This window comes from Gossypium arboreum, chromosome 2 (assembly GCF_025698485.1).
Source record: "Gossypium arboreum isolate Shixiya-1 chromosome 2, ASM2569848v2, whole genome shotgun sequence".
In the NCBI taxonomy this organism is placed as follows: Eukaryota; Viridiplantae; Streptophyta; class Magnoliopsida; order Malvales; family Malvaceae; genus Gossypium; species Gossypium arboreum.
In genome coordinates this window covers 110,841,325-110,868,021 of record NC_069071.1, presented here as the reverse complement: position 1 = coordinate 110,868,021, position 26,697 = coordinate 110,841,325, and the positions used below count along the sequence as shown (strand labels likewise).

Below are 26,697 nucleotides of genomic sequence, written 5' to 3'. Positions count from 1 at the left end.
TTTGTGGTGAGCCTAAAGTCAAAAGTCTAAAATAAGAAGCTAAAAGAATACTGACTGATTTATAATCTTGCATTCCAAACCGCTCGAGAATCCTTTCAATGTTTTTCTGTTGTGGCAAAAATAACTTTTCGGAGTGTCGATCTCTTGAAATTTTCATCCCTAAAATCTTATTGGTTACACCAAGATCCTTAGCCATTCAATTTTGGATGGATCCTTAGCCGCAATTAACATATCATCAACATAAAATAGCAAATAAATAAATGAACCATCATCTAAATGTTGTAAATAACACAACTATCGTACTTATTTCGAACGAAACCAATACCTAACATGAAAGAATTGAACTTCTTGTACCATGGTCGTGGAGACTGCTTCAGGCCGTATAATGATTTCTAAAGAAGATACACACGATCTTCCTTGCCTTCAAGCTTGAAGCCTTCAAGTTGCTGCATGTAAATGTTATCGTCTAAATCCCCGTGAAGGAATGAAGTTTTCACTTATAATTGCTCTAACTTGAGATTGTTTGATTCAACAATATCTAACAATGCTCGATTGGACTTATGCTTCACAATAAGAGAAAAAAAATCATGAAAATCAACTTCTTCCACTTGATTGTAGCCCTTTGCGACCAACCCCGCCTTATATCTTGTGTCACATTAACCCTAGCCTTCCTTCTTTTTGAGCATCCACTTGTAACCAACTATTTTCTTCCCGGTGAGTAGTTTAACAAGTTGTTCTCTCTCATTCTCATTAGAGACTCTATTTCTTCTTCCATGGCAACAAGCCACTTGTTAGAATCAGAAGCTCGAAATACCTCTGAATAATTCAAAAGGTCAGCTGAATTGATGCTCTCTACAACACTTAGAGCATATGCCACGAGTTTCCTTCACAATATTTTTGCGGTGGTTTGATCTTTAGCCTTTTTCTGTCTAGGGCTAGCTTATAATTTTGAAAGGTCTCTAGTTGGGATGAGGAAGCCTCAAAAACCTTTTGTTGTATCGAGGAAACATACGTTTTATAATTTGTGCCTGACGTCACAACGTGACGATTCTCCTCGTCGGGACATCACCCATGTTCATCATGTCACTACAACGTTGTGCTCCGCCACCCCGTGACGTCACCGTGTGTTTTTGTTTTCGACTCCACCTTACTTGAAATACTTGGCCTTTCGATGTTGTTTTGACCCTTTGACCCCATTTTAGACAAAATCATCATTGTTTCATCAAATGTAATATCTTTACTGATGATGATCTTACTCGTCTCTGGACACCATAACTTGTAGCCTTTTATCCCGTTCGCAAAACTCAAAAAATACACTTCGCTGCCCTCAGTTCAAGCTTTCCTTACCTAATTTGAGCTTATGTAGGACAATCAAATACTCTAAGGTTAGAGTAGGTAGGAGGATTACCTAACCAAATCTCTTCAAGAACCTTTCTATCCAAAGCTTAGTGCAGAGATCGGGTCACCAAATAGCTTGAAAGATTAATTGCTTCAACCCAAAACTCCTTTTTTAAACCTATATTGGAGAGCATACATCAGGCTTTTTCAAGTAATGTTTTGTTCATCCATTCGGCGACACCATTTTGTTGCGGGGTATCAACAACTGTGCGGTGTCCTTCAATTCCTTCCTGTTTACAGAAATCATTGAATTTCATTGAACAGAACTTAAGCCCATTATTCATTTTAAATAATTTTACAGACTTCCCAATCTGTTTTTTAAGCAAGGTCTTCCATTGTTTAAAGATCCCGAAGACTTTGTTTTTATGCTTCAAGAAGTATACCCAAAACTTTCTAGAGTGGTCATCAATAAAAGTTAGAAGATATCTGCTACGTCCTTTGGAGATGATTGGAGCCGAACCCTATAAATCAGAATGAATGTAACTTAGGGTCCCTTTAGTCCTGTGCACTACTGAATCAAAGCTGACTCGGGTCTGCTTCCCATAAATGTAATACTCGTAAAATTTAACTTTCCAACTCCAGTGCCTCTAAGAAGACCTCTTTTTCTCAAAATGGTCATACTTTTTTCACTGATATGACCAAGTCACATGTGCGACAACTGGGTTGCTTCAGAATCTGAAATGAGCGGATTTTATCATGTCGCCGCGATGTTAGGGAAATCCTCATCAAGACGTGGTGACGATTTCATCCCTTCTTTTATAATTGCTACTGAACCGGATACTGTTGCACCTTGTAGAATGTATAGGCTGCGAACTTTCTACTCTTTCATCAATACTAAAGCTTTATGAGATACTTTTAGTCTGTTTAACTCAATAACGATTTTGCACCCATTCGAATCTAGAATACCCAAAGAGACGAGATTCTTATTTAAATTGGTCACATGCCTGACATCTAATAACTTTCTAACTATCTCATCGTGCATTCTAATTTGAATGGTACCAATGCCAATTATCTCGCAGGGTGAGTTATTTCCCATAAGCACAACTCCACGTTCAATTAAGTTGTATGTGGAGAACCAATCCCTGTTGGGACATATATGGTAGGAACACCCCAAATCCAAAATCCATAAGAAAGTAAACTTAGACCTTTCTGTCATTGACACCAGAAAAAAATCATCACCTCTATCATTGGCTACACTAGCATTGTCTACATTAGATTTTTGCTTGCCTTTCTTGTCATTTTCGGGGGGGCTCTTAATTTTATTCTGAAGTTTTTAACATTTGTTTTGATGTGGCCTTTATTATTGCAATAGCCACATTTCTTGTCGCGATTCCTTGACTTAGATCTTGCCTTTGATCTTTCTCTAACTCGAATCATTAGATTGTTGTCTTCCTCTATCAACCAAAGCCGAGACTTCCCCATGTGACTTGTTCTTTGAGCCTAACACATTGTCGAGTTTATCCTTACTTAAAAGGTTTCCCTAAACGTCCTTAAACGAGAGTCTCTCTCTACTATAAATCAAGGTTTCCCTGAAAGTTTTGTCTAAATAGGGCAAAGAACAAAGAAATAACATAGCATGATCTTCGTCGCCTATGTTGGCTTTAACATTTTTCAAGTAATTTAGGTGAGTTACAAACTCATTGATGTGAGCCTTAATAGACTCACCTTCTGTTATACAGAACGTATATAATCGTTGTTTCAATACAAAGAGATTTGTGAGGTACTTTTTCATATACAAGGCTTCCAATTTTCTCCATAGGGTTGTTGTCGTCTTCTCTGAAAGTACCTCCTACAATACATTATTAGTAAGACACTCTTATACCAATTTCTTGGGTTAAACCCGAATTATGCAAAGAACACGAACGAAAATTGAGAAAATTGGACACAAATATTTACGTAGAAAAACTCCTCTAAAGAGGATAAAAAACCACGAGTAAAGAAAACTTCACTTAAATGAAAAAAAAACCCAAAAATGAGAGTACAAGATGAAGAAACAAATAAACCCTGAACTCAAAACACAAAGATTCCCTGAAATTCCCACAGACTCTTTTAATTTTGTTGTTGTTATTCTTAACTATCTAGGATTGCTAAGAGACCTATTTATAGGCTAAATTTCGTATAGAAATATTACTAAAACATCCCTGGAATAATGAGAGTTAGATTGAGAAAATATAACGGAGTTTAACTAGGAAAAGAAACCCGATTGAGTGGGGAACATGTCTCACGTCGTGACATCACTATCGGCTCATCGAGATGTCCATCTTCACATCATCGCGACATGGCGTTACTTCTTGTCAGGACATCGTAATTGTATTGTCGAGATGACGACTCATCCTCGTCACAATGTCAACTCTATTTCGTCTAAAATACGAGGCACACTTCACAGAAATTAATAAAATTAATGAGATTTTAACTACAATTGTTGCCAAATTTAGCATACAAAATTACTTTTATAAAATGAAATCAATTTTTAAATAAACTTTAAAGGGGGCAAAAAAGGAATTAAAAACTAAAACAACTTTGGGGGCAAACTCTAATTTACTGTATTTTTATATATTTATATTAAGGACATAGATTAACTTTTTTAAATTAAAAGATCTAAAATATAATTTTGAAAATTCGAAGAGTCTACATTCCCTTAATTCTCTTTTTAAGTAAAAAGATCAAAATTTGACAAGCTAAATAGAGAGATTAAGTTTTTTAAAGTAGACAAATGCAATTCAATTGTCAAGTTATTGTCCTTGTCTTTGTTATTTAGGCCTTGCATGTTAGTGTGATTAGATTTAATGTCCAAATAAACATTTAGAATAAGTTAAAATTTACTAACTCAAAATAGCTAGTTGAATATTAACTCAGTTGGTATTGATATTATTGTCAGTATAAGAAGATATGAGTTTGAGTGCGCTGAAACGCATTATTCTCTTATTTAAAAGTCAATGATGGTCTATAAATAATTCTAAATATTGTATATAAAATAAATATTAAGATCATAATACTATACTCATACGAAAAAATAAATAAATAACTCAAAATATTAAAATTTAATGATGTAGAGTGTAATTTAATCATGTCTTTGTCAAATTAAAATGTTGTATTTATGGCAGGTTAGTGTGCAGTCACTTTCGATTTATTAACATAATAATGAAACACGCAAATTATTATGAGCTATTAATTGAAATAAAGGAGTGGACAACCATGTATGTCTTGATTCCTTCTCTATATAAAACACTGCTAATAATCTCCTAATAATTAGGGATTATAAATGATTCGGTTGATTATAAGTAGCCTATCAGCATCCATTAATTTGGATCATTGGTTAGGGTTTCTTTTTTCTTTTTTCTTGGGATCTAGTTTCTCTGGAATTATGGAAATAACCAAAATTTGCATTTCCTTTATGAAAGGATTTTTAAAAATATATAAATGGGATTTTGCTTTTAAGTATGAGAAAATAATATACTAAGAAAATATCTCTTTGAAAAAGAAATGTAATTTTTCTATAAAAAAAATAAATATTTAAAAGATACATCGCGTTACAAAATAATTAAATGAAAAATAAGCTAAAAAGAAAATACATATAACAAAAAGGTAAAAGTTAATGAGGTCATAGCTCAATGTCTAGCTTGAGAACTTTTTATAATTTTGAGGTCTTAGATTCAAGTCACATTTTATGTAAATATGTGATTTTGTTTATATTTATTATGATTAATTAATTAATTAATTTGAATTGAGTTATTAATTCAATTTAGTACTTATAATGGTTGATTTTGTTGGCAATGTTGTGACTTAAAAAATTATCCTATAAGTTATACAAAATAAATGAAGACATAATTGCATATAGAAAATATTAGACCACGTTTGTGCCGTAAGTGTTGTAATTTCATCATATTCTATGTAAACTACTTTGAACATTTAAAGTGATTATTCACAAAAATATATGCATGCTATTTAATAATCTCTATGCTAGTATGTTTCCAGTAACTTGCATGTAAAGCAAGTGGTATAAACAAACAGATTTACTGATTATCTATGTTTAACTATGAGAAAGTGTTATAACAAAAGAGTTTGTATGCGAAAGGCAACTTTCCATGGTTGGTAATCTAAACATTCCTATAGTTTATGGAATTACAATGAGCAAGAAACTCATATGAGAGCTATTATATTGTCTAAAGCCCCCGTAGACAACTTTCCGTGGTTGGTAATCTAAACATTCCTATAATTTATGGAATTACAATAAGCAAAAAAACTCATATAAGAGCTATTATATTGTCTAAAGCCCTTAGAGGAGATAGTTTGTCCTTGTTATCCAAGTAGGGGCAACTTCTAAGTAGAGACATAAATTCATTAGCCTAGATTGATAATATATTGGACTAGACCCAAATTGAATGATCTTGAATCCATTTGTAGATCAATTCACTTGTGATGTTTATTGTATGTTTAACCTTTATCTTAAGTTTGTATGTGATTACATATATATAACTTGTATATTTTGATGTATAATGAACCAAAACATCCTCAAAATAGTAAGTATGTTTGTACGTTGAATATGCAACTTATGCATGGTGTAGATTTATTTATAGATATGGAATCATAACCCTTATCAAGAGCCAATGATATCCTCTTAAAGGCATCATATGGTTAATGTAAATGGAACTTGGCTAAGGGTTTTGTCATAACGTTTTAAATCATTTAGTGAGTGAATGATCATTTACTTCATAGTATATTTAAGTGAACTTTAAGAAGAAGAAGAAAAACAAGCAAAGTTGGTAAATGAATAAATTCTAAAGGGATCATAAGTGTCTTACGAGGGTTATACACATATGATAAGATCAAATTGACAAAGTGTTGCTGGCTAACTCTTGTAATGGAATACAATTAGGAGTTCAATCTTAGATCTTTAATGTACAACATCTAGGCTACTAACATTTTAATTAATGGATGTAAAATTGGAACTCAATTGCATAAATTGTAATCCAATTTATACATGTTAATTCGATCACTCCACTCGCTTAATATAACTACTGATGAATTATGTTTAACACAAAAACATGAATTGAATCGTAAACTATTGAAAAATAAAAATTTAGTTCAAATGGTAAAATTGAGATATTAAAATTATGATGTTTTAGGATTAAATTCCATTAATTGTGTATTTTTTTAGTTTTATAATAAAATATAAAAAACAAAACATCCTCATTGTAATATTTAATATTTATAAAAATAATTTTTAAATAATTTTCTAACTCAATTCAAACTAAAAAAAACTATTAATAATTTCTCGATAGAATTAATGTCCAACGGATGAAATCAATTATATACTTAAATAATATGTGTTTAGATTTATTTATCAAAATAATAAGAAACGAATAATTTTTGTTATTTATCTTGATGTAATTTTGGCCCCAAATTATGAGAGGATTAGGGATCTCAAAATGGCATGTCGACATCGATTTGATAAGATAAAAAATTTCTTATTTTAAATTTTAAATATATTCAAAAAATAAAACTATTATTCAAAAATATTATTTTAATAAATAATTTAAGGTCATGTTATTTTAATAAATAATAAATTAGTAAAAAGCGTTTGTTAAAGAAAATGCGAGAAGCCGTTGATTTTGTTTATTTTCTTGTCTTACGATTAAATAAATAGACAATTAAAAAAAAAAAACTTTCCTTATGGAAAAATTGCATTGGATTCTCAAAAAGATGATAAAAACAAATTTTTAAGTAATTTTCCAATCCAGAGACACGGACAAAACCTTCACATGCAAATTGCAAACACATATATAGCGCGTGGCCTACACGCGTGAAAAACCAACATTTGAAGGCCAACTCCCCCTCTTTCAGCCCCGACGGCAACTCACCATCTGCAAAATCCTACACATTTAAAAATTAAAAAAATAGATTTAAAAATTTTAAAATTGAGTTTTTGGTTGAAATGCACATGTTAAAAAAGTTTAATTTTTTAAAATTTTATTTTAGATTTAATTTTTAATTCAATTATATTTATTACTAATTTGATTATGTTTGTAAATTTTTAAAACAAAAAATCAAAAATGAAAACTTTATTAATGGCAGAAGCTATGATTGAGATTTGGGAGCGACCACCATCATTTAATCCTACGGCTGAGATTAATCCTTTACCTTAAAAAAAAAGATTTAAAGAAGCTGTCTGTCTCTCCAAACAAACAAACAAATCTTCATCTTACCATGCACGTTCTGTGACAGCTGTTACCTTAGGCGCATCAACGTGAGACCAATCATGTTCCTCGGTCTTGCCACATCATCTTTCAGATTATTGTGGGTCATACCCCGGCTGTTACCTAGGTGTCCCGGACCCCCCCCCTCTCTTTTACTTTTAGTTGTACACCTCTCCCACCATTCCTCCATTTCAAATTATATCAAATAATATCATTATAAAATTAAATTAAATATTAAATAATAATTTTAATTATTAAAATAAATAGTTTCATATGATTATATTTAATGATAATTAAAATAAAATAAAAATATTATTATTCAATTGGATTCTGTGAAGTTGAAGGGGGGAGGGGTGTTTTGTAATTGTATTGGGAACTTTCCATGTTGTTCAACAGTGCATTGTGTTTATTTATTTATTTATTTTCAATTATTGGGTTGGTAGTGAAATGACATTTTTGGGCCTTAAATCCAATTTAAGCAATGAATTTTTGTTTCTATTTGGACTAAAATGCCTTTGCTTAAGGCAGTAATTAAGGACAAATTTAGGTGTTAAAATGATATCAATACCCACTTAATTAATAAAGATTAAGATGGGATTCTAACATTTCAAGTTGTGGTTGGTGAGTTAGGTCATTAGGCTTAAATCTTGCTCAACCCATTACCTTCATTTTTCAACATTGTTTCAATTTCATTTTATTTCAAATTTCTCTACATTTTCATTTTTCTTTCTCTATATATGTTGTTAGTCCCTATACCTCTTACAAAACTTATGATTTAGTCTTTATACTTTAAAATTAGAAATCCTATTCTAATCATAAATACAAATAGTGTTTTTCTATCAATTTTATTAATTTAGATTTTATTTATTGTAATTATATATTAAATCATATAAAGACAGTTTTATCAACATGCTAAGTCAATCGAAAATATTAACTACATTAACGATTGAATTGGGTGGTTTAAATCGAAAGAGGAAGATGAATTCAATTTTAACTTTTTATATATAAAGATTAGATCCCAAATTTTGTCAAAATACAAAGACTTAACAATATATTTTAAATTTTTTATAAAATAAAAAATATTGATTTTTTTTATCCACTTGAACGTCAACGCTCTTTACTTAGATAAAAGGTTTACTCATTTTTTTTGGGTCTGAACTTTTTTTTGTCCAAGTTAATCCTTGAACATTGCAATTGTTTCGTATTGAGGTTTGAACTTTTTATGTCCAAGTTAGTCCCTAAACTTGACAATTATTATCACAGTGGAGCCTAAAATTTTTTTCATCCAAGTTAGTCCTTGGTATTTCTTTGAAAACCCTAAATTTCAAGCTCCAATATGGAAATAATTGCTGAGTTCAATGACTAAGTTGGACAAAAAAAAATTCAAGCCCCAATATGAGAACAATTGTCTAGTTCAGGTCCCAATATGGGAGCAATTGCAAAGTCTAAGGACTAACTTAAACAAAAAAAAAAGTTTAAACCCTAACAGGGACGAACACAAAGAGGGGAGGACCCTCAAAAATAGAAAATTACATTTTATCCCCTTAAAATCATTAAATTATAAATTTATATGTGATAAAGTTATACTTTGACCCTCAAAATGAAAAAAAAAATGATTAGTCCTTTCAAAAAAAATATGAAAATATAAAAAAATACATGATAAAATTATATTTTAATCTCTCAAAAATTTATAATTCAATCTGGTCACTCCTAAATAGTTTTCTAAATTCTCCTTAAACTGCGATATAAGAGTTAATGTCAAATTCAAACACCAAATAGCGATTTAACCCTAGAATAAAAATGATATGATTATAGAATGGGGGCAAAAAAAAATTGTCCAAAACTAAAGACCGGACATTCATTGATTAGCACCATGCCACATTGGCATTAACACATGTTAGATTGTTGACTGAACCTTCCCACACCTCCAACACCCTTTTCTCACAATAAAACTTGACTTGTCATTTTCTAACCCAATACTTCCAATCTGATTTCAGACCTTCATTTATGGAGCTCCTTTTTTGACCACTTCTATTTACATTTTATAAATCTTACACATTTAATATATTCCAGAATTTGTGTCCTTCATTCTGACGATGAAAAATAATTATATTATGGAAGTATGATAAATTAAATTTTAAAATTATAAATAGTTTTAAATTAATGATTGTTGTTTGTGGTAGTTATTTATTAATTTTATAACAGAAAAATAAATAATTTAGTGTGTGATTTTTTAATAGTTAATGACATAATTTTTTATTTAATTTTTTAATATACAGATAAATAATCACATCAATTCAGACGGAAACTTAAATATAAGTAATCTTATGTTACATCTATTACGTTGGTAAGGAAAAACAATTATAGAAAAATTATATATTTATCTATTACATGATTTTTTAAAAAAAATATAAATTTTATTGTAATTTCTTTTATAAAATAGTAATTTTCGATAGAGTTAGTAGTAAACTAGAAATTATTGAAATGTAAAGTAGGAGGAGGATAATTTTTTTATTTATAAGAGAAAAAGAGAGGAGATTTATTATATTATTATTATTATTTTGGATGAGATTAAAAATAAGTTAAAGTGGTGTTTTGAGTTAAAATTATTATTTGTATTTGTATTTTCTTAGTTTTTAATAATTTACTCGATTGGTATCACTTGTGATACTAAATTCAATAAGTGTTTAATAAATTACCTGGATTCGAGTCGCATTAATCGTGTTTATTGTTCGGGTTTTATCTTATTATTATAATTGACAAAAAAAAAAAGATGCTTTGAAAATCATTCAATAATTGGATTTGGATAAATTACTTGAGATTACAGGTACGTGGTATGTTGGCTAACATTTGTAATTAGTAAGTTCTAATGAATTGAGTGCACATATTATGAAATTATTATTCCACGTCATCCCTATCCCTTTTCAATAAGACAATAACAAATTAGATTTTTCCTTCTGAAAAATTCAAATACAGGAAAATTTTAATTTGTCATTTTCCTATTAGAAAGAGATATGAATATGTGAAATCACAGTTTCATACAATCATTTCTCCCGCAATTTAGTTTCATATCAATATAATATATATTATATTTTAATTATGTTAAATATATTTATAATATATAATAAATATATAAATAGGTTGATTAATTAATTTAATTGAGCGAATCAACCATTGTAAAGTCGATTCGTTAGATCGAATAAGACCAATATATCAATATGGTTATGGTAAAGTATATTATTAAAATTTTAAATGGTATGTAATTATTTTGTTTATTGATAATATATATATAAAAGAGTAATGTATTAAATATTAACTTAATTAAATAATTGAAAAATAGTGACAAAATGAAATGTGGTGTCCCAAATTTAGACAAATAATAGACGCAACATTTAGAAATTACCAGTTGTGAAACACAACAAAGACTTTATTAACAACTGATTTTATTCCCTCCATTATGATTTGTAATTTTAGGAAAAGGGCAAGTTAAAATCTTTGAACTGGGAGCAAGAGGCTATCCAAATCGATGGCAATACAGTCATTTCAGCTTTCCATTTCATCAACCTTTCTATCCACTTCATTGAAAAACTCGTCCTTTAAACTCAAAAAATGTACACAAACAAAACACACAGAATCTCTCTCTCTCTCTCTCTCTCTCTCTCTCTCTCTCTCAACACTACGTAAGCCACTTTGAATGAATTAAGCCTCTTAAGCCAAAACCCAGTTTGGATTTCTAGCTTTTAGTTCCAGATCTTGTCACTTCTTTGTTAATCCTTCAAGTTCTCAAGTTCCTTTCTTTATTGTTTACTTGTTTTCAAATTCAGTGCTTTCTTCGTTTTGTCTTTGAAGCTTTGCGTTTCAGTTCTCTTAAGTCCAAACTCTTGTAAGAAAGGTAATAAAAATTACTCTTAATTTTTGTTTCTCTTCTTTTTGAGTTTATGGCATTTCTGTCTGGTTATGTTCATTAAGGTTTAATTTTTGATGTCAGGGTTGTCTTTTTTTTTTTTTTTTTGGCTTAGAGAGTTTTAGTTGTAGAATTTTTAGTTGGATCTTTGTTCAATTCTGAGATGATTCTCATATCAAGTTTTTTATTCAATTTGATCAGAGTTTGTAGTGTTTTTTTAATAGAGAATGTGAAAAGGGAACATGCTATTTAGATTCAGTACAATGATCACTCATTTAAAGCTAGATCTTGGTTGAATTCTGTAGTTTCGTAATCTAATTGAGCAATGCCATTGATTTAAGATTCTTGGGAGACAACCCTTCAAGTTTTTTTATATTTTTAAGTTGATGCCGAAGGTTATCACTTGTAATTTTGCAGGACATGGAGTCTGAAAATGGGATTACAGTGGAGGAAGAGACAATTGTGAGTGAAAAAACTGATATTGAAGAATCTGCTACAGAAGAAAAGAAAAAGGAACATGATGATGCTGATGCTGACATTAATGGTGAAGGGGATTCAAATTCGAAGCAGCAAGAAACAAAATCTGAAGGCAAGACAAGTAAAGCTCCTGCAAATGTTTCCAAAACTCAATTGTCAAGAATCTTAAAGGTGCCATATGTTTCATACATTCAAGCTGTTCTATTTATATTGATCACTTGCATAATTTCTTGTTTGTGTATGTGTCTATTTCTATGTATAGGAGCCTGGTAATGCAAAGAACAGTAAGGTGACAAAGGATAAACCTAATCTGAGAAATGCAGTTCCAATTTCTCGTAACCAGAGGCATGTTCTGTCTCAAAGTCTTTCATTTCCTGCAAGAAGAATCCATGTGGATGGTCTTGTGAAGAGCACTGATCTCAAACATTCCCAAGAGAAAAGCTCAAAAACTCATGCCCCTTCTTCCAATGGATCAGCTAGTTTGAGTCATCCCAACAGGCGCGGATCCATCCATGTCGATACAAAGCCGGCAAATGCAAATGGTGGTGGAGCTTCTTCTAGAAGGACCACTATAGCATCTTTGCCTAGCAATAAGCCGGCAAAGTCTGGTCCTGGAAATACGGCTGCTAAGCCCTCTTCATCATCCGAGTAAGTGTCTTAGTGACCTATCATCACTCAGATGCAAACTGTTAGTATCTTATCCTTTGGTTGTGTATGTACTGTTAATACATTTATATTCAAAGTCAATAGATCTCAACAAATCCTGTATGATTTCCAGATCAGTTGATTCAAAGCCAATAGCAGCTACAATGCAGAGCAAAGAGGACGATGATGCCCATTCCACTACTTCGTACTGTCATTACTTTTAGTTTTAACTTCCATTTCCTATGCAACTTGTTTTATTAATTATTTTCGTTTAATCAATATGTCTGTGTGGTTATTAGCAGTGCCACCTCTCGTAGCACTAGGAGGAGTAGTGGGTCAGGATTCACCTTCAGGTTGGAGGAACGTGCTGAAAAGAGGAAGGAGGTTGGGAATATACATCAATCCATTGTTTGCTGATAGCCCTTAAATACATTAAGTTTATAGTAACCCTTTCATAATTTTTTTCCTCCAGTTTCTTTCAAAGCTAGAAGAGAAGATCCATGCTAAGGAAGTCGAAAAGAATAACCTGCAGGCAAAATCAAAGGTCTTGGCAATGACTTTTCAATATAACCATTACACGAACGAACATAATTCTCTATGTTCCCTACTTTTCTGTTTCATTTCATTAATTTTGTGGTTTGTTGCGTTGTGCAGGAGAACCAGGAGGCGGAAATCAAGCAATTAAGGAAGAGCTTGACTTTTAAAGCTACACCGATGCCGAATTTCTACAAGGAACCTCCTCCAAAAGTTGAACTAAAGAAGGTAATTTAATGGTTTTCTTTTTTCTTTATTACTATTTCATTCTGGCATGTATTCTTTTATCGGATTTATGCTCTTTGATACCACACCAGCCTTAGAATGTTTTGGATATGCCTATTATTGGACCGTGTTTAATCATTTTCTATATGGTGTGATAATGGTAACTGTGATATCTATAGTATGAATATTGAATTGTCTTACTGGGACACCATGAACGATCAGGAACTACAGCCTTCTTGATTATCGTTAATTGATTTTCTGATTGTCCTTGATATATCAGTAAAACGAAGCATTTTCCCAGCAAACTAGAGGGCTTTATCTGATATCTATTGTAATTGTCACAGATACCAACTACGCGTGCAATATCCCCAAAGCTTGGAAGGAACAAGAGTAATGTTGCTGCAACAAACAACCCTTCGGAAGTTGATGGTTCTGGTGTTCGCCCCTCCTTGAACCAAGAGCGGAACGGTTCAACCAAAAGAACCCAAACCAATGGTAATGAAGAAAATGTTGCTTCCAAGAAGACCGTAAAGAAACCCCAGCCTAAGGTTCAACCTAAGGAGACCACCAAAGCTGAAGAAAAGCTCGGAAAGTCAAAACCGAAAATAAAGAAGGCGGAGAACCCTGTTCAGGATGCTTGTGTCGGGAAGCCTGAAGAAAACCCGAACAAACCAATCAACCTTCCTCAATCCAAGGATGCCGTAACTGTATCGGGCGAAATAAACCCTGCTCAGAATGGTGGACCAATTCCAAGTTTGGCCAACTCCGATACGATGCCCCGTCAAGTCACTGTCGGAGGTTGAAGATCCTGATTCTCAAGCCTTGTGTTAATAGCTTCATTTTTTACTTATTAATCTCAAGTTTCATGTTGTTGTGAATAGTATTTGTAAGTTGATTATGACATTTTTTTGGAGGGTTATTATCATACACATTATAAGTTATATATGCATCAACAGGTAATTGCAAATCATATTTCCTTCATTAAATTCTACTGCAAGTGTTTGCTACTGTTCTCTTTCTCTTTGGATTGTTAGGCAATCTGTCAGCAACATGAACATCGCCGGTAACTGATATCTAACACACGAGTCAAATGAATTAAGCTTCTGGTTTATTGTATAACTTGTAATTGTTATCTTCAGTTAGCCATAGGCATAGGGGGACTGATATTCTGGGAAATTCAGGATCCTCGTAATATTTTCCTTCCAGGATAAGACAATGCACAAGTTGGTGCCTGAGATAGAGACAACTTGTGCAAATTTTAATGGAAATTCAGCTCTTTTAAAGAATTACCAGTTCAATAATGGTGAGTTGTTTTTGATATAGGCACCTTTTCTTTATATATATGTGTGTGTGTGTGTGTGTGTGTGTATGTGTGTGTGTGTGTGTAAAAATCAAGGAGAATGCTTGCTGGAGAATCAATTATTGAATTATAGGTGCCGTCCAACTACAACTTTGATCGCAATCTATCCACTGCTACTGTCTTTGTCTTCATCTTTTTTATGCTTACTGTAACTATCAGTTACAGCTAATTTAGAAATTTGTGTATTATATCGTGTTCAAACTAAAGATTTAAAATTTTTATCATACATTCAATTATATTATTATTTTCATCGAGATAAAATAACATTTAATCTTTAATTTTTAACATTTTATTTTAATTTTCGTAGTTCTCTTGAACATTATTTTGTCTAAATTAATACCCTTGGATTATATCAAACAATTTAATTCCTTTTTATAACACTATTAAAAATATTATTATAAAATAGTAAATTCATCTTTTCAATTTAAAATTTAATTAATCAATAAAACTTAGGTTGTTTGAGTATCTTTCTTAAATTTAAGGATATGTAAATATTTTTTATCAAATTTTAAGAGTTTAGGGTTTACTTTGAACAAGAATTAAATAAAATTAATTTATTGAATATCGAAATTAAGAGTGACATGAAAATTTTTATTAAAAATAAACCATATAAAAAGGGAAAAATGAAAAAGAAAAGGAAGAGCTTAAACCTGTGTGATCCTAGGAAAGTTGATTTTTTTTTTTTAGTAAAGCGAACAGCAGCTCTCATTTCTCTTCAAGATGATATGTACACTTTACCTACATGAAACATAATATGCAATGATGAAAAACTCAAAATATAAGTTAAAGGTATAACTAAAACAACCTCAAAAATATGGTATTAGGAAAATTTCACTTTTGGTTGCTTCATCGTCTTTATATCTAATACTTATATTAAGCATTTTATTAAGTTAATGTCACCCTTAATTGGATTATCAACCCAGTTATGAAATTATAGAAATATTTATTCTTTTAAATTATAATTAAGATTATTATGGTGACACTTTTATTTTTTATATTTTTTATAATTTTAAATAAAAATAAAAATATAAATCTAAAGATTAAATATGTGTCTAAGAGTATTAAAAATTTTAAAATTATAAATCTAAAGATTAAAATATGTGCTTGAAACACTTTATTGAACTCAGAAGATGAAAGCTTGAAGGATGCCAAAAATGGATCAATTTTCAATAAACCAAAAAATTAAAATAAATATACTTGGGAAATTTTATGGGACCTAAAAAGTGAAAGCTTTTTAAAACTCGAAAAATAGAAGAAACTTAAAATGAAAGCCTCAAGAAGTCAAATATTGAGTAGACTCAAAAAATAAATTTTATGAAACAAAAAATCGAGGAGGAGCACAAATGCAAAGCTCAACAAAAAAAAGAAGAAAATGATGGATCTTGACAAGTTGGTAAGATTAAGTCATGAGTTTTTGCTCGATTCCCATGGATAGTGTCAAATGTTTGTACATTTTTAATTATGGATAGCATTTGGAGGTGTTCTTGGAAGAATTTGTAATTGTCATGGGTGAGAAAGCAAACTCAAACGAAAGAGCAATGAAGAACAAAAAAGCCATAGAAAAATAACACGCCAAGTGTTGGAGTAAATACTCTAAAATATATTCGCAACTATGAATGGAATGAAGTTATTACAAATGAAGGGGGAGGCCTCTATTTATAGTTGAGCTCTCCTAGATCCAATGATACAGATTGAGTTACATTGACGGTCAAGATTAGAGCGCATCTACAATTGAGAGTCCTATGGGGTGTTTCACTATTTTCCCTGCTAACTCTAGTTTTACTGAAGTGTTTCACTAGACCATTAAGGCTTCAAGTAGATGGGCTTTTCCACAGGTTCCACAAATTAGGCCAGTTCGTGTTAGTCAAATGAGTCTCATTTAATAAGTTGACCTCTATGGGGCGTTCTATGCGCAATGGTCACAAGCTTTAATCTGCAGCTCGTGACATTCTCCCCCACCCATTCTCGCAACACCTTTGTTGCGTTCTTAGAATGGAATTGGTTTAACTCTCCTCAAAGCTCTCTCAATGCCTCGGTTGATTCTTGACTAGTCTCTCTATTAGGTAGTCCTACCCCTCAGAACACTTACCACGGCTTCCATTATCTCCTAACTCAAACTGTTGCTCTCCTTTTTGGTACATCTCGTTTGCAAGAACTCATCACTCTTAGTTGCCCATATTGTGACTTGCCTCGGTTGGGATTCTCTTGATCCGCACAAATAGGCTTTAACGTGCCCACATTAAAGACCAAGTTAACTTTGAGTATTCTCATTAATTCTGGTTTGTAAGCCAATCAGCTTACCCACTTCAGAACTCTAAAAGGGCTCCTATGTTTGCCAAGCCAACAAGTCAAAATTAAAAACATTATCAAAGTGTTTGGGATGCACCTTACTCGTTGCATTTACTCATCTTAGCTGCCCAGTTTACATTGCCACTTTTCCCCCAAAGTTCGATACACAACCCACCTCTCTCTTAGGTGGTAGCCCCACTTATAACTCAACAGACTTCATATTAGTTTGTTGCCCCTCTAACATTTCCAAGGTGGTCTCCTTAGCACTCTAATATACCCAAACGATGTTCTTTCTACAATGAACATCCTCAACTAGTTGGATTATCAATAATACCTCCGTTCCTCTTCCCATGTCTCGACTCACTGGCACAATGCATTGTTGTTGTCAAATATCTAAGATGCATATACAGTTGGCAAAAGGAACCAAAAGAGCATTAACCTTGTCAAGGAAATGTAAGCCAAGAACAAAGTCGTAATCATCCAAGTTAATTACCTTAAAGTTTTCCTTCTTTGCTTTTCCATTGACCGATTTGTAGCTCAACTCCTTGTGCTACTCCCATAGTTGGAACCTCTTTGGAATTAACAGTCTTGACCTTCTTAGTTGACTTACTAATTGAAATACCAAGTTTACCTACGGTTTTTCTGATACGAATAGGTTTGATGCCCCTGTATAAAAAAAAGCACTCTTCTTCTGACCTGCGATATTGATGTCCACATACATCAACCTTTTCAGTTTGCGATCCCTCTTTACTTTCACAAAATTGAGTATCATTGATCCAAGCTTCAAAGTCTCACTTTCTGGCTTCGTTTCCACTCCTTTACTGATCACGGAAGTCTTCGATTGTTCTGGATAATCTCACACCCTATGCAGACCACAACTTAAGAAGCACTTTATTGACTTCTTTTCATTCTAATTGCCCCTCTTGGATTTGAACCCACGCACAACTGAACCAAGTCTCATTGGAGCTTTTTCTGGCTCATCATCCTCTTTGATGGTAAAAAACATGGATTGCTTCCGACAGTTCCTTACCATATGCGAACCTTCATAAAAGAAGTATTTCAATGACCCATTTTTCTTTTCCCTATTTTTTAGTTTCCCATTACCACTATGGCCACCATTATTATTGTTAAACTCAACCTATCCATTTTCATCTTCCCCATCACTGCCCTTCTCTTTGGACTTGAAAGGCTCGAACTTGTATTTCTTCAGAACAAACTTAATTAAGAACTCTACCATGATTATGACTTTCAACAGTTCTTGGACCCCTCAACATTTCAATTCCTACTTAACCCACGACTTCAAACCATCCATGAAAAAGAAGAATACCTCCTTCTCACTCAGATATGTGATTTGGAGCATCAGTTGACTAAACTCCTTCACATACTCACGAATTGTTCCTTTTTTTTGTGAAAATTGACGCAACTTAGCCCAAGTCTTCTTTTCAGCATATTGGGGGTAAAATTTCTCATTAAACACATTGTGGAACTCCACCTAAGTCCTAATCGTAACCTAACCACACTTTTCATCTTTGGACCTACGCCTCCACCAAAGAAGAGCAAAATCAGTAAAATATCGAGCATTAGTATTTACCTTAGCATTATCATCCTTGATGCCCACGACATGAAAGTATTACTCCACCTCTCACAAAAAGTTGTCCACTTACCTTCCGAACCTTGCCTCTTTGATACCAACTGTCACATGGCTAGACCTTTCATCTAGCAATCAGCATAGCCTTAGGCAATTTCTTCACTTCAAATATGCCTAAGTCAGCCTAACTCTCACAAAGGTGAGAATTCTAGCAGAATTTCTCTAAGGCACCAAAATATAATGAGAGCAAACTCAAACGAAAGAGTAACGAAGAATAGAAAAGCCAAAGGAAAATAGTATGCCAAGTGTTTGAGTAAATACTCTCAAATATATTCACAACTATGAATGGAATGAAGTGATTACAAATGAAGGGGGAGGCCTCTATTTATAGTTGAGTTCCCCCAAATCCAACGGTATGGATTGAGTTACATTGACGGTCAATATTAGAGCCTATCTACAATTGAAAGTCTTAAGGATTTAAACTTTATAAATCTTATCCCTTTAGGATTTACACTATTTACTCTGTTAACTCTAGTTTTACTAGAGTGTTTCACTAGGCCACCGTGGCTTTAAGTAGATGGGCTTCTCCATGGGTTCCACGAATCGGATCAGTTCATGTGGGTCAAATGAGCCTCATTTAGTAAGTTGACCTCTATGCTATTTTTTAAATAATTTTGAGTTTTTTTTATCATTCTATATATGTAATTAGGGTCAAATTAACAGAAAAGATGAAAATTGAGGACTCGATTGTTATTATATCAACTAAAAAAGTGTCATTCAACAGTTAGGTGACAAAAAATAATTTCAAAAACTTTAGTGACCAAATTGTAACTTTTTTTAGTTAAGTGACCAAAATAAAAGCTACCCAATGTAGTTTACCCTTTATATATATATATATATATATATATGTATGTATGTATGTATGGGTTAATATATACAAAGATATCTGAACTTGACTACTTATACTTATTTAGTATCTAAACTTTTTTTTTAGACTTAATTGATACCTGAACTTGAAAATTGTAAACTAACTTAGTATTTTTTTTAGGTACCTGACTAAGGTTTCGAAAGTGTTTTTCCACCGGAGAAGTAATGAAAAACACTTGTCTTTTGGAGACATAATTGCAATAGTAAGTGTTTTTCCACCCAAATACAAAAGCTGAATTTAGGTGTTTTTGGCTTTTGGCTTTTGGCTTTTTGTGTTTGGAAGCAAAAAGTATCAAAATTCTCTTATTTATATTAACTATTTAAATATAAAAATTAAATTAATTTATATTTTATGTATCATTATATTAAATTATTTAAATGTCATTTATTATTATATTTAAGGTTTTAAAATATTTTATATATCATTAATTTTACAAATAATTTTTATTAATAATTTAAAAGTATTTAAATTTTTATTCATGTATCATTATATTAAATTATTTAAACATCATATAACTTTCCACTCTCATATTTAAAAAAATATTTTAACATTCAACCACAATTTTTTTATAAGAAAATACTGAATTAACTAACTACAATTTTTAACCGCACTTTTTTCTCGCACGTTTCAAAAATACTTTTTTTTTTTTTTTTAAATCGATTAGATGATATTAAAAACCTTGTTTTCCATCAAGTGTTTATGTTTGAAACGGAACTCCAACAAGGGTGGATGGCCCCAAACATTTGGGTGGCGCAGTTGTCATTTGCCTAATGAAGCTAATCCAAAAGCAAAGGGGTCCCCAATGTCATAGTCCACTTCTTAACCATCATCATTCATTACAGGTTAAAATAGAACCATGTTTTTATGACATCAAAATCAATTTCTTAATTGATGCCCCATACTTAATAAAATCCCAATTTAAAACAATATTTAGTCCAAATATTTCTTCTTTTTTTAACAGTTATTTAATTCTAGGTGAATCACCTTCCCTCTGAGAAGGACTTCTCCAAAACCCGGTGCCATAAAACCTTTGCCACATTTCTTTTTCCAGTTCATTCACAGCCTTTTCAGTTTCTTCAGAACCATTCACAACTGGGAAAATTTCCTCCACTGGGTGAATATGGAGACCCTCACATCCACGGTGGTCCCACGGCTGAATCAACCCTTTTTTCACCAACTTACGCCGCTGCCTCTGACGAATAGCACGGCGGCATAACCCTGCAGGGATCTTGTACATTGTCAAAACTAGAAAGTTGGCTATCCCGAAAGGGACACAGCAACAAATAGCCGCACACTCAGCTGTGGCACCCCCACAAATCTCCCCGAAACTGGCACTGTCCATTGACCGGCTCCTTCTGCTATTGTTGTTGCTGACACAGCCGCCGCAGTCGACGATGTTAGAGGAAGAAAGGGAACGGCTTGGCTGCCGTGATTTCCTCCATGGTTCGGTGGTTTGGTTCATTCGGATTATAGGGCTAGACATATTAATCAAATTATTAAAAAAAAAATGGTGGAATTGTGTTGGATTTATATGTTTGCTGTGACCAGTTTCAGTTACGGTTTGGTGCTGTCTTTCTTGCAACAGTGGAACAGAAATAAAATGTTTTAAAAAAAGGGTAAATTCTAATATTTATAACCAAAATACAGAACCAAAAGGGACGTTTTTAATTTCTTAATTCAACCAAAATCTCTAATTTAGATGATTAATGGTGTTGTGGGCTGTCATATAAATATGTTCATAAGTATTCCGTTACAAACAATAATTTCATTATTATGATTAAATATTACTCTTAAATTAATTAATTAACTGGAACAAATATTTAAAAATTTTGAGTACTTCCTTATCAATTATACCTCCGACTTCAACTGCATACCGCAAATCATTAATTTAATGAAACTAGTTTGGTTCAATGAATTTGTTCTATTATTAAATGTATCATAAATGAATTAAAATTCAATTAATATTTTTAATTCACTCAAACCATACATCATATATATATATATATATATATATAATTTAAAATATCACCAACAATTTATTAAAATTTTATAAACTCTATCTATGAAAATTACATATTTAAAATATAACAATATATTTAAAAATATCATAAAATAAATAAATGAAATGCATATATTTTGAAACTAATTAATAATAACATACAAAATATATGCGATATTAGACACATAATTATATCATGGTGATGTTATTAATCTTGAGTTGAAATCAAGTTAACTTATAATGACGACTCAATCAACAATATTATTAATATATAATTGATGAATGTAATAAAATGTATATATTAAAATAAAACTTTGGTTAAATGGTAAATTTAATATTTTTCTAAGCATTTAACATAAGTTAAAATCCTTTATACAAAAGAATATTTTTCATAATTGTCTTAATTGAATTAATGCTCGATGATTGATTTGTGTTACCAACTCAATTAAGGGCTTAGATAATAATATATAAAATTATATTATAAAGTATTACTAGATTTATTACAAATCTAAAATATCGATAAAAATTATATAATAAATATATTTATTAAAAAATATATTTTGGTATTAATTAGACATGTTCATGGCCAGAGTCGGGTCAAGTTTAGGTCTTGTCAAAGTTTTAGATCCGTTTGTTAGATCTGACCTAAAAAATGGACCTAAAATTTTGTACAAGCTCAACTTAAATAAAAATACTAAAATTAGAGTCCGACTTGGTCCATCCAAATTGAAAATAAATATTTTCCACCAAATTAAAAATAAATTAAAAATATGTATATTTAAATAAACTAACATAAGCGTAACTTAACAAACAAATATTGTTAAAATAATAACAAAATTAACAATAAAATAAGAATTAAAAATATAAATAATAATAATAAAATAGTAATAATATAATAATAAAATTATAACAATACAATAATAAAAATAAAAAAATCATCTTTTATTAATTCAAATCGAACTAAGCTCAAGTAGAAAACCCTTACTTGGGCCTATTTCTTTAATCAAGTCCATTTTTCAAATTTATATTTTATCAAAATTCTCTATTTTTAAATAAGTATTTAGTAGGACTGGACAGATGTAGTATTAATATTTGTTCATTTGTAAGTAAAAAAATTATTTCAGTAATATAACTACTGAGATGATGGTGGTTGAATTCAAGATTTAATATAATATAAATAAAAATAGATTAAAAATTATATTAAAATTAACATTAATCTCCAATTAATTCTCTGAATAATCCCTGCTCCATGTAAGAATATATATATATCATTATAAATAAATAACACAGAGAAGGTGAAGGAAATGTAGAAGAGAAAATACTAATGTTGGTTTCACAATCATTTATCAAAAAGCAACATATTGAATGTTAAAAAAGACGATAATAGCTTAATAGATTAACCGCGAATTTCTTCAATTTCATAAGCGAAATAGAAATTTAAAAGAAAAAATCAATATAACTCATTTCTTTCTTTAATTAATTTAATATAATTAAAAATCAAATCTAAAATCTCAATCATCAATGGATCAGATCAGTTTCGTAAAAACTTCAATCATATTAAACAAGAAAGAAAGTACAACAAATAATACATAATAGATTTTTTAAAAAAAAAAAGAAGAAGACGAAAAGGAATCAAGAAGTGAAGAAGAAGACAGGGTGAAGGAAGAGATGAAGAAGCTTGAAGCAAGCGCAGGAGAAGGAGAGGAACACCACCCCGTAGACGATCCTCAGCCCCATTTGATTTGAAACTTTTTTTTCCCTTTTCTATGTGGGATTTGATCTTAGATCTCCTTCTTCTTTGTTGGGCTATTTAAGATTGAGGGAAAAGAAGGAGAAAGGCAAAGCAAGTGGATTGGATAAGATATGATGTAACTGCTTTTTTTTTTTCTTTTTTCTTTTTTTGAAAGAATTGTTTGAAATAACGTTACTCCAAAATTGGAATACGTGCGTTCAACTTATAAGCGACGTGTGGCCAATGAGTACAGCGTATCGATGAGTTTTTTCAAAAATATTTCCGCCTCCAATTGGTACATATCGACTTTGAGTTTTTTTTTTTCTTTTTCCATTTTATCCATTTTTTTATTTTTTATTTTTTATTTTTTATTTTCACACATATAATATCTATCTATATTATATTTATATATTATTTTTGGGCAATTTTGTTTTAATATGGGATTTGAACTTTAAAATATTATAATTATACTTAAAGTATGAGCGTTAGATCAAATCAAATAAAAAATTTTGAGTTCATGAGTTTTATTTTATCATCTTAACTTAATTTAAAAAATTTTGAACCGAGTCGAGTGAAATAAAATTCTAATAACTAATTTCATATTAAAGCCCATAAATTTGAAATCATATACATTTAAAATTTTTTCAAAGCAAAATAATAATAAAATAAGATACTTTTGAGTATTGATAAACTTGAATCATTAATTAGGTCCTAAAATTATTATTTTAGATAAAATGTAAATTTTAACTTTTTATATATATTTTAGAATTTTTAAAATTTCTAAAAGAAATTTATAAAATGTAAATTTTGAATTTTTTTGTAATATTTATCAAGAGAGTGACCAAATTGCTTATTTTCAAATTTGACAAGGACCAAAAGGATATTTACACCAATCTATTATTCGAATTATTCAAATTATTCAAGTTATTTGAATTTTGAAATTCAACTTGACTCGAACTCAAACTCGAAGCGAGTTATTCGATTTGACTCGAATAATTCGAATAACTCAAATAACTTGATTTGTTTAACTCAAAATTCTATTTTTTCGAATCCAATTGAGTTTTGCTCACCCTTAACCCAAGGTCATTAAATTATTAATAAGTTTATGTTTTGATCAATCAACTTCAAAAAGTTATAAAATGGTTGTTAAACTATTCAAATGTTTTTTATTTAAGTTACTAGGTTGTTAAGTTTCTTTTACAAAAAAGTCCGACTAACGAGCTCCAATCGATGATTCAACGACCGATATGATGGATCAGTACCCATCAACAAGTAAAAGAATATAACTTAGATCCAAGTCGATTTGATGATCAATTTCGGAGATCGAAGAAAAAATGTTTAAATTTTGATTCGCAGATTTGTAACGTTTAAAGTTGTTTCATGAAAATTTTTTAATTGCAAAAGAGAAAAGAAATGAGATCTTTCGATTAGTAGAAGCGATATGAACAATGAAGGTAATACATATACAACAGGGATTTTGTAATTTTTTAAAATTAAGTGACCAAAACGTAAATTTACTAATAGTTTAGTGACCTAGGATGTAGTTTATCTTTTTAATATTAAAATTTTACTATTTCAACCAAAACCATATTTAGTTATTATATTATTACATAAATTATTTATCTTGAGTGTTTCATAATCTAGTATTTTTTATTTTTAAAATAAATATAAATATAATATTTTAAGATTAACTTCATATATCAAAGGGATAAATATCAAAACTATATATAAACTTTGGTCGAATATGTAATTTGACACATTAATTTTGATTTGGTGTAATTATATACATGAAATTCTAATTTTGATTCAATAATATAAATTATATTAATAACTGTTTTAGTGATTTGTAACAATTAAATTAAATCAACATTTAGTATATAAAATTAAATCAACAATGTTATTGTGATAGCTCGCATGAAAGTCCACATGTACTTCATTGCTAACATAAATAATTAGAATGATAAATATAAAAAGATACAACACACAACAATATCGATAAATAAAGGAATAATATTTAACGCATCATTGGTGCATGAGCCTTATGCACCATCACTGAAAAATAATACGGTGTCTCATCATTAAATAAAATAAAAATAATAGAGTACTTATAAATAAATACTAATAATTTTATTTAAAGATAATTGATTATAAATATGATAAATAAATACTAACAACTCTCAAGTTTAGGGTTTAGGTTATTTGATTTAAAATTGAGTCTTGGTTTTAAGATTTATGGTCTCGAGTTTAGATTTTCGGGGATAGGAGTTAAAATTTAGGACTTTAAATATTTACTTATAATTAATTATTATTTAATTATGTTTAAATAAAGTTATTAGTATTTATTTATATGTCCTACCTTATTTTTTATTTTAGTTAGTATTTATTTTATTTTATTTATGCATGGTGCATTCTCCCATCAACAAATGTGAAATCTTATATAATTAGAAGTGATTTGAAGATAAAGGTGTTGTTTGATAATGTAAAAATTAAGTGTTGAATTTTCAGTACTAAAATTATATAAAAATTATTTGGTATATTAATAAAATTAAGTATTGAATTTAATTATGTTGTTTGATAAAATTATTTTATTTTTAATTATTTTTATTAAATTTAATCTTATTAATATTCTTTTTGTAAATATTTTATAAAAATAAATATAATAATTTTTATATCTCACTTTTATTAAAAAAGAGATAAATTATTTAAAATAAAATCAATTTCTAACCTTTTAACAAAATATCAATATGATTTAAGAGAAAATATCAAAATAAAAGAACAAGAATGAAAAGGAAAGGCACAGGAAGTGGATAGGATATGATCGGAAAGGTTGAAAATTCTTTAAGGGACAAATGTTTAAAGGCTCAATATATAGATTGGCGTAACATTTTTAAAATTAGCTCCTAAACTTTTTTTTTGGATCATATTAGTCCCTAAAGTTAGCATCCATTTCACAAATCAGTCCCTATGATTAACACTGTTAATTTTTTTATGGCTTAATATATAGATTGGCCCCCAAATTTTAACAACTTTTTTCACATTGGCCCCTAAACTTTTTTTTGGATCATATTAATCCCTAAGGCTGGCATCCGTTACACAGAGTGGTCCCTATACTAACATAGTTTTTTTTGAAGAATTTGTTGACGTTGACAAGTATAGAGGCAGCACAAGGAAAAATAAGGGATGGCACATTGATTCATTTTAATCATTCTTACAAAAATTTTAAAAATCTTAAAATTTAGAAAAAAAACCAGAATTTTTTAATATTTTAAGAGATATTAAAATTATAAAATTAAAAAATTAATATATATATAAAAAGTAAGTTAAAATTTAACATTTAAAGCTCACTTTTAAATATTTAAGTTTAAAAAATAAATAAAATAAAATCTAAAAATATATGACAAATAAAATAAAAACATAAAAA

The 26,697-nt window shown here is 30.2% G+C and overlaps 2 protein-coding genes across 4 annotated transcripts; one reads left to right on the top strand and one right to left on the bottom strand.

Moving 5' to 3' along the window:
- The first annotated feature begins 11,099 nt into the window (after nt 1-11,099).
- Nucleotides 11,100-14,366, top strand: LOC108464372 (protein WVD2-like 4). 3 transcript variants are annotated; one of them, XM_053025174.1, is made up of 9 exons: nt 11,101-11,275; nt 11,420-11,487; nt 11,917-12,147; nt 12,239-12,624; nt 12,755-12,826; nt 12,921-13,005; nt 13,094-13,165; nt 13,276-13,383; nt 13,725-14,366. In XM_053025174.1, the coding sequence occupies exons 3-9, from the start codon at nt 11,920-11,922 to the stop codon at nt 14,181-14,183; spliced, it is 1,410 nt and encodes a 469-aa protein (XP_052881134.1). In that variant the 5' UTR covers nt 11,101-11,275; nt 11,420-11,487; nt 11,917-11,919; the 3' UTR covers nt 14,184-14,366. The 3 variants fall into 3 exon arrangements, with proteins under 3 accessions (XP_052881135.1, XP_052881134.1, XP_052881136.1); XM_053025176.1 differs by having other exon boundaries at nt 11,102-11,275; nt 12,924-13,005; XM_053025175.1 differs by lacking the exon at nt 11,420-11,487 and having other exon boundaries at nt 11,100-11,275.
- A 5,995-nt stretch (nt 14,367-20,361) lies between these two features.
- On the bottom strand, nt 20,362-21,220 carry LOC108463499 (uncharacterized). The gene has a single exon (XM_017763430.2). The coding sequence runs from the start codon at nt 21,026-21,028 to the stop codon at nt 20,507-20,509; it is 522 nt and encodes a 173-aa protein (XP_017618919.1). The 5' UTR covers nt 21,029-21,220; the 3' UTR covers nt 20,362-20,506.
- Nucleotides 21,221-26,697: the final 5,477 nt, after the last annotated feature.

Coding starts and splice junctions, on each gene's coding strand:
- LOC108464372 (XM_053025175.1), top strand. CDS start 11,920: ATGGAGTCTGAAAATGGGATTACAGTGGAGGAAGAGACAATTGTGAGT. Junction 12,625..12,754: donor AAGCCCTCTTCATCATCCGA/GTAAGTGTCTTA, acceptor TATGATTTCCAG/ATCAGTTGATTCAAAGCCAA. Junction 13,384..13,724: donor CAAAAGTTGAACTAAAGAAG/GTAATTTAATGG, acceptor TAATTGTCACAG/ATACCAACTACGCGTGCAAT.
- LOC108463499 (XM_017763430.2), bottom strand. CDS start 21,028: ATGTCTAGCCCTATAATCCGAATGAACCAAACCACCGAACCATGGAGG.